The sequence below is a fragment of the Podarcis vaucheri genome (genome assembly GCF_965113315.1).
Source record: "Podarcis vaucheri genome assembly, chromosome: 11".
In the NCBI taxonomy this organism is placed as follows: Eukaryota; Metazoa; Chordata; class Lepidosauria; order Squamata; family Lacertidae; genus Podarcis; species Podarcis vaucheri.
Genome location: NC_138749.1, coordinates 62,627,091 through 62,642,287, shown reverse-complemented (window position 1 = coordinate 62,642,287; position 15,197 = coordinate 62,627,091). Strand labels below are relative to the sequence as shown.

Here is a 15,197-nt window from a genome sequence, read left to right as displayed (position 1 = left end):
CTAAGTTGCACATCTCCAGCAGCCAGAGCACACGGAAATGCTGTTTATCTTCCTGCTGCAGTGGTACCTATTTATCTACTTGAACTGATGTGCTTTGGAACTGCTAGGTTGGCAGAAGCTGGGACAAAGCAACAGGAGCTCACCCTGTTGCGCAGATTTGAACTGCCGACCTGATCACAGTGTCCTGTTGTGCCAGAAGCGGTTTAGTCCTGCTGACCAAATGACCCGGAAACCTGTCTGTTGACAAACGCTGGTTCCCTTGGCCTGAAAAGCAAGATGAACACTGCACCCCATAGTCACCTTTGACTGGACCTAACCATCCAGGGGTCCTTTACCTTCTGGAGCCTGCTGTACACACTCCCCTCATGATTTAGATGAAAATCCTACCCATGATGACAAATCCTGCCCACAGTTACTCAAGTACAGTGAGTACATGTCATGGACCTATGGCTTTCCAGATGTTATTACATTACAACTCCCATCATCCCTAACCATTGGCTATGCTATCTGATGCTGATTGGTTGGATTACAACAACATTTGGTAGGTGAAACTAAAAACCTAATTGAAAAAACTCTGTAGCATTATTTTCAAAGAAACTCTTACTGAAATTTCTGGATGCAGTTTTTTCCTATTCAGTCTCTACAGCCACAGCAGGTGCTGTAACCTTCCAACAGTTTGACTTCACCCCCAAAGGGACTCTCCTCCATTGTCTCCCAACACAGACGGGTGCCAACAGTTTGTTCCTGTAATCAGATGTTCTGGTTGTTATGCCACTTGGTAAGATAGTTAACCAGAAAGCAAGCTGACCTTTTAATACAGTGGTGCCCCGCAAGACGAATGCCTCGCAAGACGGAAAACTCGCTAGACGAAAGAGTTTTCCGTTTTGGAGGTGCTTCGCAAAACGAATCTCCTATGGGCTTGCTTCGCAAGACGAAAATGTCTTGCGAGTTCCTGCGGGTTTTTCCCCCTTCCCCCCTTTTTCTAAGCCGCTAAGCCGCTTATCCGCTTATCTGCTAAACTGCTAAGCCGCTAAAAGCCGCTAATAGCGCTAATCCGCTAAGCCGCTAATAGGGTTGTTTCGCAAGATGAAAAAACCGCTAGACGAAGAGACTCACAGAACGGATTCTTTTCGTCTTGCGAGGCACCACTGTATCTGACTAGTTTGTAACAGCTGTTGCAGCAACCCTAGAATGCAGTCTACAAAAGCCAGAAGCTAATAAGAAAAGACATGGTGAGAGCTTTCTTTGAAGTGCAATGTATATGCTCCGATATGTTTTATATATTGAGATGAGTTCATTCCATTCTCCTAACACTAGGAATCTGGGATTACCTGGAAACTGATTGGCATGCTCCATGCACTCTCTCTTTCTTCCTCTCCCTTTAACACACAAAGCATCAGGAAATGCTGGCTAGTTTTGTCTGGGTGAAAAGAAGCAGAAGTTCCAGCTGGAAAAGTTTTAGAAGATGTCATCTGTTCTGAAAATGAATGCCTCAGAATGCACTGAATGAGTGTCCAAACCACTTCTGTTAGAATGCCTTTACTCCCAGTCTCATTATGACTAAGCCTGCCTCCTGTATGTAAAGCTTTTTCCCTATGGGCTCCCTTTAGCCACCCTCCCCAATCTTTATTACAGCCCAGATTCAACTACATAGGTATGCTAAAGTTACCAGCACAATAGGGCTTTCCCCCTCCTCCCTCCTCCCCAAAATGGCTCAAGGTGTGTGTGTCTGGAGAACCCCCTAAGCTGCAGGGGGGGGGGAGGAATGTTTTCTCAGACAAGCTGAAATGCTTGCACTGATGCAACCAAAGGAAGTGTGTTCCACCCACTATCTCATTCTTCTCTCAGCAGCCTACTTCCGTCTCACTTTGTCCCAGTTAACCTCTCTTTAGTTTGTTGGCTTGGCTTCCTGCTTCATTATCTCTTTCCAGTTATCACTACCCATCCACTTTCCCCTTCCCTAGTTTCCATATCCATATTTGTGAGGCTGCTTCTCTCTATGCCAGTGCCATGCTAGTGTATGCCTCTCCCACCCCCTGTTTGTGTCTTCGTCAGAACTGAAATTCTGCATAGGGTAAAAGTGTGTGAGCCAGTTGGGCTTCCAGAGGTTGTTGGGACTTCAACTCCCATCAGCCAAAGCCAGTGTGGCCCAACAGTGAGGGCTATGAGTGTTGTCCTGTGACCTTTGGGTGGCTGCACATCCCCCATCCCTGGTATGTGGCGTCTGCTTCAAACATCTGTCATCTTCATCAAGAACATACATTATGCAGTGCCCCCTTCCCCAGGTGAAGGGGAGGTTACAGGAATCTCACTACGGGATTTAGTTTCCTAGATGAGGCCACTGGTGATATTAATATTAGTTTTATTTACGAATATGCAGGCAGAACTCAAAGTGAAAACTGGGCTGTATTTTGTTGCTTTTCTCTCTCCCTTAAATAGAGGGTGTTTTCACTATCTCCATGCTCTTATACAGCCTTCCTCAACCCAGCGGCCTCCAGATGCTTTTAATTATAATTCCCTTCATGTCAATAGTCCATTGGCCAAGCTGGCTGAGGCTAAGAGGAATTGTAGATCAAAACATCTGAAGGGCTCCTGTTTCCAACCACTGGAATAAGGTCCCCAGCTATCAGGAGATCATATCTCATCATTAGCACTCACAGATGAAACTTTAACAAACTGTTGTTGTTTAGTCGTGTCCGACTCTTCGTGACCCCATGGACCAGAGCACGCCAGGCACTCCTGTCTTCTTTAACGAACTATCCTCTACTATTAGGCAGCAATCAGCTTTCCAGTCAGTAGCTACAGCACCATCTACTCAAGTTAGCTGTTTCTTTCATGGAAAGCTACTTGTAAGTAGGTTGGATTACGGTAAGTTCTAACCTGAGCATGGCATTGCAAGCTGAAATCTGCTTAATAAAGGCAACACTATAGGATTCATTAGGCTGCAATTCAACATTCACTTGCTAGACAGCAAGTCCCATTGAATTTAGTGAGACTTACGCAGGTGGCGCTGTAGGTAAAACCTCAGTGCCTAGGACTTGCCGTTCGTATGGTTGGCGGTTCGAATCCCCGCGGCGAGGTGAGCTCCCGTCTTTCGGTCCCAGCTCCTGCCCACCTAGCAGTTCGAAAGCACCCCTAAGTGCAAGTAGATAAATAGGTACCGCTTTATAGTGGGAAGGTAAACGGCGTTTCCGTGTGCTGCACTGGTGATGGCTCGCCAGAGCAGCTTCGTCACGCTGGCCACGTGACCCGGAAGTGTCTCTGGATAGCACTGGCCCCCAGCTTCTTAAGTGAGATGGGCGCACAACCCTAGAGTCGGACACGACTGGCCCGTACGGGCAGGGGTACCTTTACCTTTTTACTATTGAGTAAACATGTATAAGATGGTGCTGTTAATCACCCTACTGTACTGAAACTCAAGAGTGGCTAATGCCATCCAGCCAAGCTCCTGAAGGTAGCAGAGTAAGCCTGTTAAAGTGAAAATGAAGAGTTCAAAGGTTAGCAAATTTATAGTGGCTCAAACATTCATGGTCATAGTCCTACCTGGGCAGTTATCCCTCCACAAGGGCAGACATTGATGCCGAAATCCAGCATTGCCTGAGTTCTGCAAGTGCGGTTTTCTCCTGATTGAAGTGCAAAGTGTTTGAGGACTGGGGCATTTGCAGGGAAACCAAAATGCTTGTTTACAAAGCTATTGTACTACCAGCCTTACTGTATGCTTGTGAAACATGGACCACTTAAAAATGCCATCTCCAACTCCTCAGAAGATTCCATCAACTGTGCCTCCAAAAAATTTTACACATCACCAGGGAAGACCAGCGAACTAATGCCAGTGTGCTAGAAGAAGCAAAGATCACCAGTGTCGAAGCAATGGTTCTTCAACATCAACTTTGTTGGACTTGTCACGATGTGAAGATGCCTGATGATCGTCTTCCAAAGCAACTACTCTATTCTGAACTTAAAAATGGTAAGTGTAATGTTGGTGGTCAACAAAAGAGGTTCGAAGACTCTCTCAAGGCAAATCTTTAAAAATGTATTATAAATACTGACAACTGGGAAACACTGGTCTGTGAGCGCTCCAGTTGGAGAACAGCCTTTACCAAAGGTGTCATGGGTTTTGAAGACACAAACTCAGGACGAAAGGGAGAAACACGCTAAGAGGAAGGCACGCTTGGCAAACCCTCAATTCCCACCCAGGAACCCATGTCCCCATTGTGGAAGGACATGTGGATCCAGAATTGGCCTCCAGAGTCACTTATGGACTCACTTTTGGAAACCATGTTTATGGAAGACAATCTTACTTGGCTACAAGTGATCACCAAAAAAGAAGAACCCACATTATCAAACAAATGAGAGAGGTTTTTTATTGCTAATGTGGCTGTTGTTGTTTTTGTTTTACTTTTAAAGGGGGAGAATCCTACATGTTTCTATTTCATCTACCAGGTATTAGAGGCATGTATAAAGCATGCAGTGTATTTTAATGCATTTATTGAGGGGGTGGGAAGCATCAAACAATATGATATACTTGAGAGTCAGGCCACACTGCCATCAACCAGCAGACAGCTCTCTTTCAAGCTAGTGGTTTGTAGTTAATACCAGGAAACAAGCCCTTAAAAATCTCTTAACACAAAAGTAAGGAAGTTTCCTCAGGAAATTGGTGTTTTCTAGCAGCTCTGTATGTGCAGAACTGAAGGGGGAAAATCAACTCTCTTTCCCACACCTGCTTTAAATGAAACTTGACATTCTCAAGCAGCAGCTGATAAGAAAGCAAGTCCCATTGAATTCAGTAAGATTTTGTTCTGCATAGGCATGTTTAGGATCACAAACTTATGTCTTGGGTAGTAGTCACAAGCATGAACAACACACGAGGCATGCATAATACTTCTAAATTTGTGGACTTAATAATAGTGGACTTCACAGCTAAACTTGAGTCCCTGTCCTAGGACCCTGATGCCAGGGAAGGGACCAGAGATCAGCTGGTAGAGCAGATGTTTTGCATGCAGAAGGAACCAAGTGAAGTGTCACTGGCGAACACCTTAAAAAATGGCTGCCCATCAGTTTTGGCAATACTGAGCTAGATTAACAAAATCTGACCTGGCATATAAATTATTTCTCTGGATAACTAGAATCAACAGAATAACCAGAAATTCAGGATTTTTAAAAATTATGAAAGTTTTCTTGTGGTAACAATCCAATATAGAGCAAATTTTGTGTTTACTCTCAGAGTAACCCAAGATTCTTGAAGAATTACTGCTTCTGGCAGCAGCCAAGATAGCTATTCTAATCAAGAATCTTGGGTATCTTCAAATTGCACATTAGAAATTACATCTCAATAAAGTTAATGCACACAGCAAAGGACAAGACTCTTGTGTTGTCAAACCTAGTAGTCTAAAAAGTTGGGGGAGAGGAGATTTTGCCAGGCAGTTTGTCCTGCTGCATATGAAACTTCACCTGCTAAAATTCCTTTTTCTACACAACTAAAGGAGCCCTATTCTCTTTTGAAGCTGTACATCCTCCATTCCACTTGAATTTCAAGGAAATTACTCAGAAGGGAAATGAAAGACCAAGCTTATGAATGAGAATTCAAGATGCCACCTCTGTTACATGCCCCCCATACTCACAGATGCACTAAAGATAAGGGGAGAGAAAGTGAAGCAGCAGGCAGTAAGAGGGACAGGCATAAATATTAGTTGCTAGACATAGCAAATACTTTACTGTTGTTTCCATGAATTATCCTGTAATTATCCTTGTGCAAAGAACTGGCAGGCACACAGCTGTGCTTCATCTTCCCACACAGATCTCCTGCCAGTACCTTGCTATTGACCTTTCCTCCCCAACGCATTCCTGGCACTCCTGTAGGTTGCAGATCCTGTATGGTTAGGTCGGCAAAGTTCAGCAGAAGAGACTTGTGTTTAGTGTGAATTGGGCCCAGTTATTTTACTTCATATCAGTCTTCTTGCAGCTCAGTGACTGCTGAAGTGGAAACATCTGTTTCAAAGCAACGAGCAACCAAATTCTCTGCAGTTTCAGTGAGTTTAGGCACACGTAATCCTACACTGGATTGGGCTCCAATCATATGTTCACTTACTTAGAAAGAAGTCTTATTAAGGCCAGTGTGATGCTAATGTCTGCAGGCAGAACCAAGACGGCTCCTGTAGATGATCTTAATGACCAGGCAGGTCTGCATGGAGGTGTTCTCTCAGATAATCTGGTCCCAAGTTGTTTAGAGCCTTGCAGGTTAAAATTCCAAACCAATATTAAGGACAGATCTACTTACAGTGCACGACAGCAACCGAGTCTTGAGGCTACCAAAGTTTGAGTCAAATATACCATATTTTCCCCTCCATAAGATCCCTCCATAAGATGCACCTGACCATAAGACACACCTAGGAAAACAAGAAAAATATATATTCTGTGCAGAGCGTGTAAGCGACTCTTGCTTTTCTTGCTTTAAAGCAAGCAAAGTGAGAGCCGCTTACACGGCTTCTGTCCCGCTTTGCGCAGCTCTCACTTTGCTTGCCCATCCCTCCTCCTGCCTCGCTGTAAAGCGAGGCGACGCTGGAACAAGAAAAGGAGGAGACACCGGAACAGGTGCTTTGCTTGCTTTACAGCGAGGCGGGAGGAGGGGCGGAAGGGGCTCCCATCCGTCCCTCCTCCCACTTTGCTGCAAAGCTAGCAGAGCAAGAGCCGCTGGCACGCTCTCTGTGGCTCTTGCTTTAAGGCAAGAATAGCAAAAGCTGCGCAGAGCATGTCAGCAGCTCTTGCTCTGCTTGCTTCACAGCGAGCGACAGACAGGAGCCATGGGTCCAACTGCAGAGGCATCCCTCAGCTCGCGACTGCAGCGACAGCCAAGGGATCCCTCTGCCGTCCCGTGCATTCACTCCATAAGACACACAGACATTTCCCCTTACTTTTTAGGAGGAAAAACGTGTGTCTTATGGAGCAAAAAATACAGGGGCTAGTTAATTCATGAAAGGGTTAAGACACAGAAGTGTATTCCTAGACTCAATTAGGTCACACCTCCTCATCTCTGGTGAAGAAGGAAGTGAAGCTTCCTTTGTTCACTCTCTACTATGTGAAGCCAACCAGCCAACTGGGCTTCTGCACTTCAAACCCAGACTGCGTGCTCAGAAGTATTTTTCTGTGTTTTGTAAACCAATAATGTTATACTTGTGTTCTTCTTGCCACTGCATAGAATAATGCACAAATCTGATCTTTGGGGCTTGTAAATAAAGCAATTTAATGGTGTGGTCTGTTCATTGTGAGAGGGGTAGAAATGGGAAGCACTGTAAGCAACTTAAACAGGATATTTAAAATGTTTAACAGTCTAAATCCCTGTGCCACACTGCTGCTTGCTTTTGTGGCTTTAACACTCTGCTCTCTCTCTTCCTGGAATTTGCTTGCCCCACATATCTGGATGTAGGTATGCAGCACAATTCTTTTATTAATTATCCCATATGGGCAATCTCTATATAATTTTCATTCCCATGGGGCCAGCACAGCAAGGATGTCCATGTCCAGGAAAAGCCACAGCTGGTGAAAAACATTATTTGGCAGTGTGACCACATGCACTTCCAGTGACAATGATGGATCCAGGAGGACTCTCAAACTATGTTCTTGTTCCTTCAGGAGTGCAAGCGGAAGAGGCAAAATGCCCAATTCCCAGATCTGGGAGCCCTCCACCCACAGGCCCCCCATCTTCCTGGGATTCACTTTATTGGTCCTCATCCAGCCCACCACTGCATCCAGGCACTGAAGCATACAGAGAAGTTCCCTTTAAGAAGTTAGGGTAAAACTTTTTTTTGCTACTGGATTGTAAGCTCTTTATTTTTGATTCATACATACATATTGTACATATACTGATATTACATATTATATTGCTTAATCTAAACAATTTTGTTAGCAGAGTTGAACAAAATGAATAGTGCATTAGGGCCTTTCCAGATAACAGGAGAAATCCATATTGTTCTTATTAGCATTCATAATAGTAGCCGTACCACTAGCACCAGCCTAGGGCTAGTGGCGAAATACCCCATTCCTGACATTATGCGGGGAAGGTAGTAGATCCTTCAGGTGAAAAGGGGAATAGCCTCTACAAAAGTTTTTTTTTAAGTAAAGAATTTTAAAACATGTAGCATAAAGATATGATCCAGCCAAAGTGAAGTATTTGAAAGTCCAACTATCTTAACCGAGTTAAAGCATATGCCTAAATCACTCTTACTAAGATCAAAGGGTCTTTGAACTCCTTAATTTTGGCTATTTGGTGCAACCGCATTTGGACTACTGTGTTCAGTTCTGGTTAGTACGCATCAAAAAGGACATTGCAGAGCTGGAAAACCAAAAATAACCAGAGAGGTGGAACAATACCCATTATGAGGAATGATTGGGGCATTTGGAGCTCTTTCTTTCTTTAAAAAAGGCAAGGGGGGAGGACATGATAAATGTGTATAAAATGATGCCTGGCATGGATAAAGTGGACATTTTTCTTCCTCTCTTGCAAGACGCGGGGTCATCCAACAAAGATCCAAGGCAGACAAAAGGATGTACTTGTTCATATGGCACATAGTTAAATGTATGGGATTTGCTGCCACAAGACATAGTAATGGCTACCACTTTGGATGGTACTAAAAGGGGGTTAGACAAATTCATGAGGATAGGTCTATCTGTAATGGCTACAAGTTTGTGTTACCTCTGAAAACTGGTTGCTGCAGAACAGGAAAGTGTAGTTACACTCAGGTCCTGCTTGCAGAAGGCTTCCCAGAAGAGGCATCCAGTTAGTCGCTGTAACAATAGGATGCTAAACTAGGCGGGCCTTTGATATGATCCAGCAGGGTACTCTGATATTTTTTGTATCATGCTCCATATATTTAAAATATCACAAAATTGTATGGAGAGAATGGGGGAGTCATGTTCACCACCAGTGACCTCAAGGGCACTAGCCAATAGGTTCCATAAATGTGCTCCCAGTCCAAACTGCACAAATATGTAGTTTCTGCTGGTCCATGAACTGAAGGGGGGGGGGATATAATTTGCTCAGTAATAAAATAATCATAACAATGCAATTAACCCAAAACGTATCTTTTTGACATCTGAATCTGCCACAGTAACTAAGAAACCACACAAAGAAAACCTAGAAAGGCCCCAAGTAATGCTTAATTATGAGCACTTAGATACATGATGAAGGGAAATTCTATGTATTAAAAAGTTTACTTGAGTGTAAGTATTTGTATTTATTTTTAAAAGAAATAACAGTTTTTGCTGAACATTGCTAGGTAGTAATTAGTATAATATGCAACTGACATACTTAACTTTTTTTGGAAAGAATAAAATTCTAAAAATATATATTAACGAGCAAATATCACTTTGTTCTTTAAGTTGAAGAAGACAGACTATTTGTTTTTAACAAGACATTTGTCTTATACACCTTCTTAACCATCAATGCCTTACAAGCAAATTGCAATAATGTCACCATATTTTCCATTATTTGACAAGGGGCAAATAATGTCAGCAATTCATAGCTATGGCATAAGTAGCCTGGTCATATGTGGAGTAACTCTACCCAGGACTGGATTGTAAGGCTGCAATCCTTACTAGGGAGTATAAGCCTCACAGGATCAGTGGGTTTTACCTCTGAGTAAACATGCATTGGCTCAATATGTAAGAAAGATGGAACATCTAAAAATAATTGCCATTTTGAGCACTGGAATGTTAGTGCCAAAAATATTGGGAAGTAAAATTGCCAGTATTTAAACTGGTACTTGCAGCTGTGCCCTTAAGAGCAATTTGCAGCAGAAATTTGCAGGGGATAATGTTTATCACTATGCATATAAAGCTTCATCTCTTGTTGATTTCTGCAGATTAAGCAGTTGTTTAAAGGCATAAGAACATGCCGGGCTTATTATTTGGCAACCCAACTTGAAAGGGCTAATCCCAAGGGCCACAGTCCAACACTTGAGTTAGGCACAATTAATGTAAGTGACATCAGGGGGGTTAAGAGCACAACATTGTGTTATATTGTGACTAAAATGTTTTTGAAAACACATTTTCACATTTAAACATCATAGACTTGCACTATTTAAATTATCACACAGCATCTCCCCAAAACAAGGTACAGTATTAATATTTTCAGATTGCAAGATCTTAGTACATAGAAGCAGAGCTGTCAGCTCCATTAGCTCAACAGGGCAGATAGTATTGTGGCAGATAGCACAGTGCAGTTGACAAAACGCCCCATAACATAAATTCAGTACACACAAGCACTCTGTAGATATCTACCCCAGTCCAGAGCTCCATATACCAGTGCACATACCGAGTTCTTGTGACCATTTACTTCAATAGAGAGAAGCAACTGCAAACACACAAAATGTATGTGGAGCACAGCTTCCTCCACTAAATGTAATGGGAGTCCCTCTGCAGACAGATAATCTCCATGTGCTCATTAGCACAGCAAGTGATTGACTGAGAAGAGTAAGTACTGCATCTATTAAACGTGTTGGTGGAGGGAACCCTGAACTGTTATCATTGTCTCATATGACCATCATCAGTTCTGAATTTACTTCTAGATCTAAGAACCTATATCACTTTAATTCTATGAATTTTCAAATCCAAGGCTAAGCAGGAAACAGGGATTATGTTCTTCTTTCATCACAATCGGGAGATAATTCATATGACTGTTTCTGAGGTAGAAGAGTCGCCACAAGGTTCATTTTCCTATTAATATCTTCATAGTAAAAGGATCTTATAAGGGAACCCCATGGCAAAATTGCACATTAACATACCCTTCAAAATGCTTGCTTCCTACTACAACCATAGTACAAGGGCAAAAGACCAATATTCACCATCACTCTTGTACTGCATTGCATAGTCCTAATGTCTGTGAAGAATACAAGTTCATGGCATGGGAGGCATTGAAAAATTCAGACTGGGAACACTCTCAGCATCTGGAAGGTAACTCAAACCCCTGTCTGTTAAACCATGGCATCTGAAGTAGAATTTCTTCTAAAGAACAATCCAATTTTCAAATTATCATTCTACAGGATGACATAAAATGTCAAGTGGTAAGATGGGTTCCACTCTTGTATAAGAATCAGTGCTCAGCACTTTATGGGACTGGCACCACACAGGGCATGTGTCGTTCTTGGAACTTCTTCAAGCTTAGATTAAGGAAGAAACACAGGCAGCGTAAAAACTGATGTCAAACAAGGAACCTCAGATACACTGCAAAAATATAATTTGTTCCATGACATTTAACTACAGACCTTTCTTATTTCCTTCATTTCTTTCTGTTGACAGAACCTATTTCAGTCCTTTTAAACAATTCAACTTATTGTGTTGGATCTGAAGGTTTTCTTCCTCTGATGGATGGAGCTTGCTCCATTAGAAGAAGACACTTTCTATTGGATTGGCAAAAGGCTCCTTCTGCTGGAGAATGCAAACCTTTGGCTCTGAAACCAGTATATATGTAAGTGGATTCCCAATGTTCAATTTCCATCACACACACTAGTGGCAGAAGTTGAAAGATAAAGGGGTTGCAGTCATGAAGATATGGGCTGATTCAATTTTCAGTGGCACTCACTGAATTCTATGGGACAAAATAAGTGGTCTGCAGATACAACTGAAGGAGTACAAAGCTTTACACACACTCCAAAAACATGACTCACCAAAGACAGGAAGATTTAGTGTCCCTTGGGTAACCTCTTCACTTGCTGCCACTCTTCATATGAGGAAAATGGTTTGGAATTATTTTAAAATGGTGGGGAAACCTCCCTTGCCAGCAGTGATGGCTTTGATGATGGACCACAGAAGGTCCCAGCTTCCCTCTTTCTGCCACCCATCCCCTTGCATGTTGGACAGCAGACTGGTCCCTTCCCTATAAAACAACGTATTGTTCAAGGTGAATGTGAATTATATGTGAATGGAGATAATGGCAACCACTACCAGCCCTGCCTGTCATAACGACTACAGATGACTAATGACAAATGATGATTAGTAATACAGCATATTGATTTAATCTACTTGAAGCTATATTCCTGGAGTAAGATGATAATAACTAGTGACTAAATTTATTACAAAAAGCTACTATGAACATGTTATGTCTAATAGCATCCACTTTTTGATTAAATAAGACCCACACAACTCAGCATTCTATTTTCAGTCTGGCAAATTAATTAATTTGTCACCACCATTTGAAAATAAACTAGTGTGTTTTAGAATTGCTAGGGTTTTTCTTCTCAACAGAGGGGTGTTTGTTACCGTGCAGTACTTTAGTTAGCATGAAGTTTTGAATTTGGTACTTTGTTAGTGATGACAACTGGTACTGCAATCAAATTAAGAGAGAACCTTTATTTTCTCTTTGGGGCTGTTATCTCAGCATACTGTCTGATGACCTCAGCATATGTTGCCTCTCTTCCTGCATCATTTCAGTCTGGGATTTCACCGAGGTCCATGCATATTCTCATTCATACAAGGAGCATCCTTTGCTTCTGCAAGCATTACCTCCTCTGGGGACTTCCTGTTTCCTTAACAACACATAAAATTAAGGAAAAAAACATTCCATCCTTGTTATTCATGGCACTGTTGTGATCAAGAATAGTCCTGCATAGTGCCTGCTATTGAGATATAGTGAAAAAAAGAAAAATACCAAGAATTTTTTGGGGAACAAAGGAGTGGAATTATAGCTATTGGTGGCAAACCAAGATCAGTGAAGTCTCTGAAGCACTTGTAACGCTTTATGTGAGCTGGAGCTCTCCAAATTCTTCTAAGAAGCAATGTGTGTTTGTTCTTTCATAAAGCAAGGAAGGTAGCAATCTGAGTCTCTCCTTGCACAGAATTCTGCATGCCTAATTGAGCCCATTGAGCCCAATGCACTGGAGCCACTGGACTGGGACATTGCTATAGGGAAATTAACATTTCTAATGTAACTTGGCACAGATATGTTAATACGCTGAAGCCAAAATGGAACAATAAATCAAACGTCCAGAATCACAGATGAGGCACACTGACGGCAAAATTCAGAACTGGGGGGAAATGCATATTGCAGGCAGCACTTCTGAAGGTAATGCACAAATCTGCACGTTGCTGCCTATTTGGCAGTAGCAGCCCTCCATATATATTTTTATTTTACTTCAGAAAACTCTGAATGGCACTGAGTGATCAGAGAACAAAGGTTGCAATCTGCCAGGAACTATTCTTGCACCAACAGGCCTCATGAAAAGAAATGAGGCTGGTGCACAGGGGTCATCCTGGAGGACTGTGCTCAAATGAGAAACCCAAATTGTCCCCATCCTCGAGGCCCAGGCACACCAAACAAATGAAAATTCTCTTCTGCACTTTGCCAAGGAAGTTAGGGATTTCCTTTCACTGTCATGTCAATCCTTTAGGGAAATAAAAGAAGAAGAAAACATTTAGTATGGTATATATTTATTGGTGCATATGTATCTTCCTCTAAAGAGCACAGGGCAGGACGCCTTCATAGGAGTCCCAAGCAGGAGTTTCTCCCATGGCCCAAGCCAGACACCCCAACCATTTTCTGGGCTCTATTAAAATGCTCTCCCCACCTTTCCCCACCTTCTTCAGGAATGCCCTCATCATGCCAGGAGCCTCTTTTGAGTCAACTGTTCAAAAAGAACAAACATGCAATTGAACAGGAATAAAACATGCACAACATTTCAGTACTCCTAAACATTACTCAGGTAACATTGTGATGGATAGCTTTATTAAAATGGCAACACCAATGTAAATATACTTGATGAGATCATAGATATACTAACTTACTTCTTCACCAAACCTTTATTAGGCACTGTAAATAAAACATGCATCTATAAAATTATAAAATATATACAAATAAACAGCATTGCAAAATTTTGTGATAACAAGGGTTTTCATTGGAGTTTCTTCCCGCTAAATAGTGTCATTCACCACTATAAGGGATACTATTCATAAAAGCTCAGCTACCCTTCCAGGTCAATGTCAGACAGATAGAATTTGATATTTTCATTGTGCCATGATATTAGGCTACCCAGAAAAGGGGATAGCACATGTTTGCATAGCTGGTTGTACAATAGACAGTAGAAAAGAATATGTTCTACTGTGTCTGGCACATTCAAAAAACATCCACAATGTCTATCGTTTCTGGGGATGTACAAACATCTGCCCTTGACAAAAGATGAGGGGGAAATGTTCCGTTGGGCCATGCGTTGGACTGGAATTATTAATTTTGAAATATAGGTGACCCTGTTATCTGTTGCATTTAAACCATAAAACTTGGGGGAGCAAATTTTATTTACAGCTGACTCAATGTTTTGTTTTTCAATGTCCCTTAATCTTGATTGAATATTATGATATATTGCTCACTTGAATTATACAAGGGTTCCAAGTCAATATCAATAGATCCGATTTTGCTATGTAAGAGTTGGAACCCTCTGAATTTATAGAAGTCCTTCAGTAAGTCAGAGAGCAGACTCGAAGGTTGGCAACAGAAATGGCAATGCATATTTTATAGTGCTGGCCCACACCCAATATTCCATCGTGTGTATACCTAGTTCTGCACACATCGTCTCATACTTGATTGAACTTGAGAGCCCCAAGATACATCTCAAGAAACTTGAGTGTATCATATCTAAATCATTATTATATGCTTGTATCCATATTGGGATCCCAAAAAGTAGCTGGAATGACCCTTTAGCTTGAAAAATCTGATAGCAGCCGGTCTAAATAGGTTACCTTTCTGAAACTAAAAGTGAGTAACTGCCTGTTTTACAGCACTTGTGTGATGGTTTGACCATCCATTTTGCATGAGTCACATGACTCATGTGGGGCATGGATGGGAAGACGTGTGTCCCAGTTTTGGGAGTCAACATGTTGGAGGGTATGGTGTTTAACTTTTTATTTTTACACATGTGGTTTGTGTGTGTAGTTTGGTTGTTTCTGGCTATCCCTTTTCACTTCTCCCTATGTTGCTACTGTAAAGGAGGACTTTAAAAAAGAAATAGTGTCCACTAGAGAAAAGAGAAGCAATGGTAGAATGTTATGTTGAAGGTATGCAGGTACCCAGACAAGGTACTGAACTCCCCAATTTATAGTGGGGAGAGGTTATGGCACAAGGGAGTAGAAACAAAGAAACCAATATATAGGGGAGAGTTAGTGCCTTACTCTTCTGGTAGTCTAAAAGAGTTGTAGTCTTTATGTATGAACTACTC

General features: G+C 42.0%; 1 protein-coding gene across 9 annotated transcripts in view; it reads right to left on the bottom strand.

Moving 5' to 3' along the window:
• Positions 1–7,796: 7,796 nt before the first annotated feature.
• PRUNE2 (prune homolog 2 with BCH domain) overlaps positions 7,797–15,197 on the bottom strand; it is a 138,737-nt gene continuing 131,336 nt past the window's right edge. For all 9 annotated transcript variants that reach the window (XR_014224336.1, XR_014224337.1, XM_082241460.1 and 6 more), the window contains one exon: positions 7,797–13,373. Coding sequence is in view for 7 of the 9 variants with exons in the window: in XM_082241460.1 (XP_082097586.1) it covers positions 13,343–13,373 (31 nt within the window). In the remaining 2 variants the exon portion in view is untranslated. The remainder of the gene's footprint in view (positions 13,374–15,197) is intronic.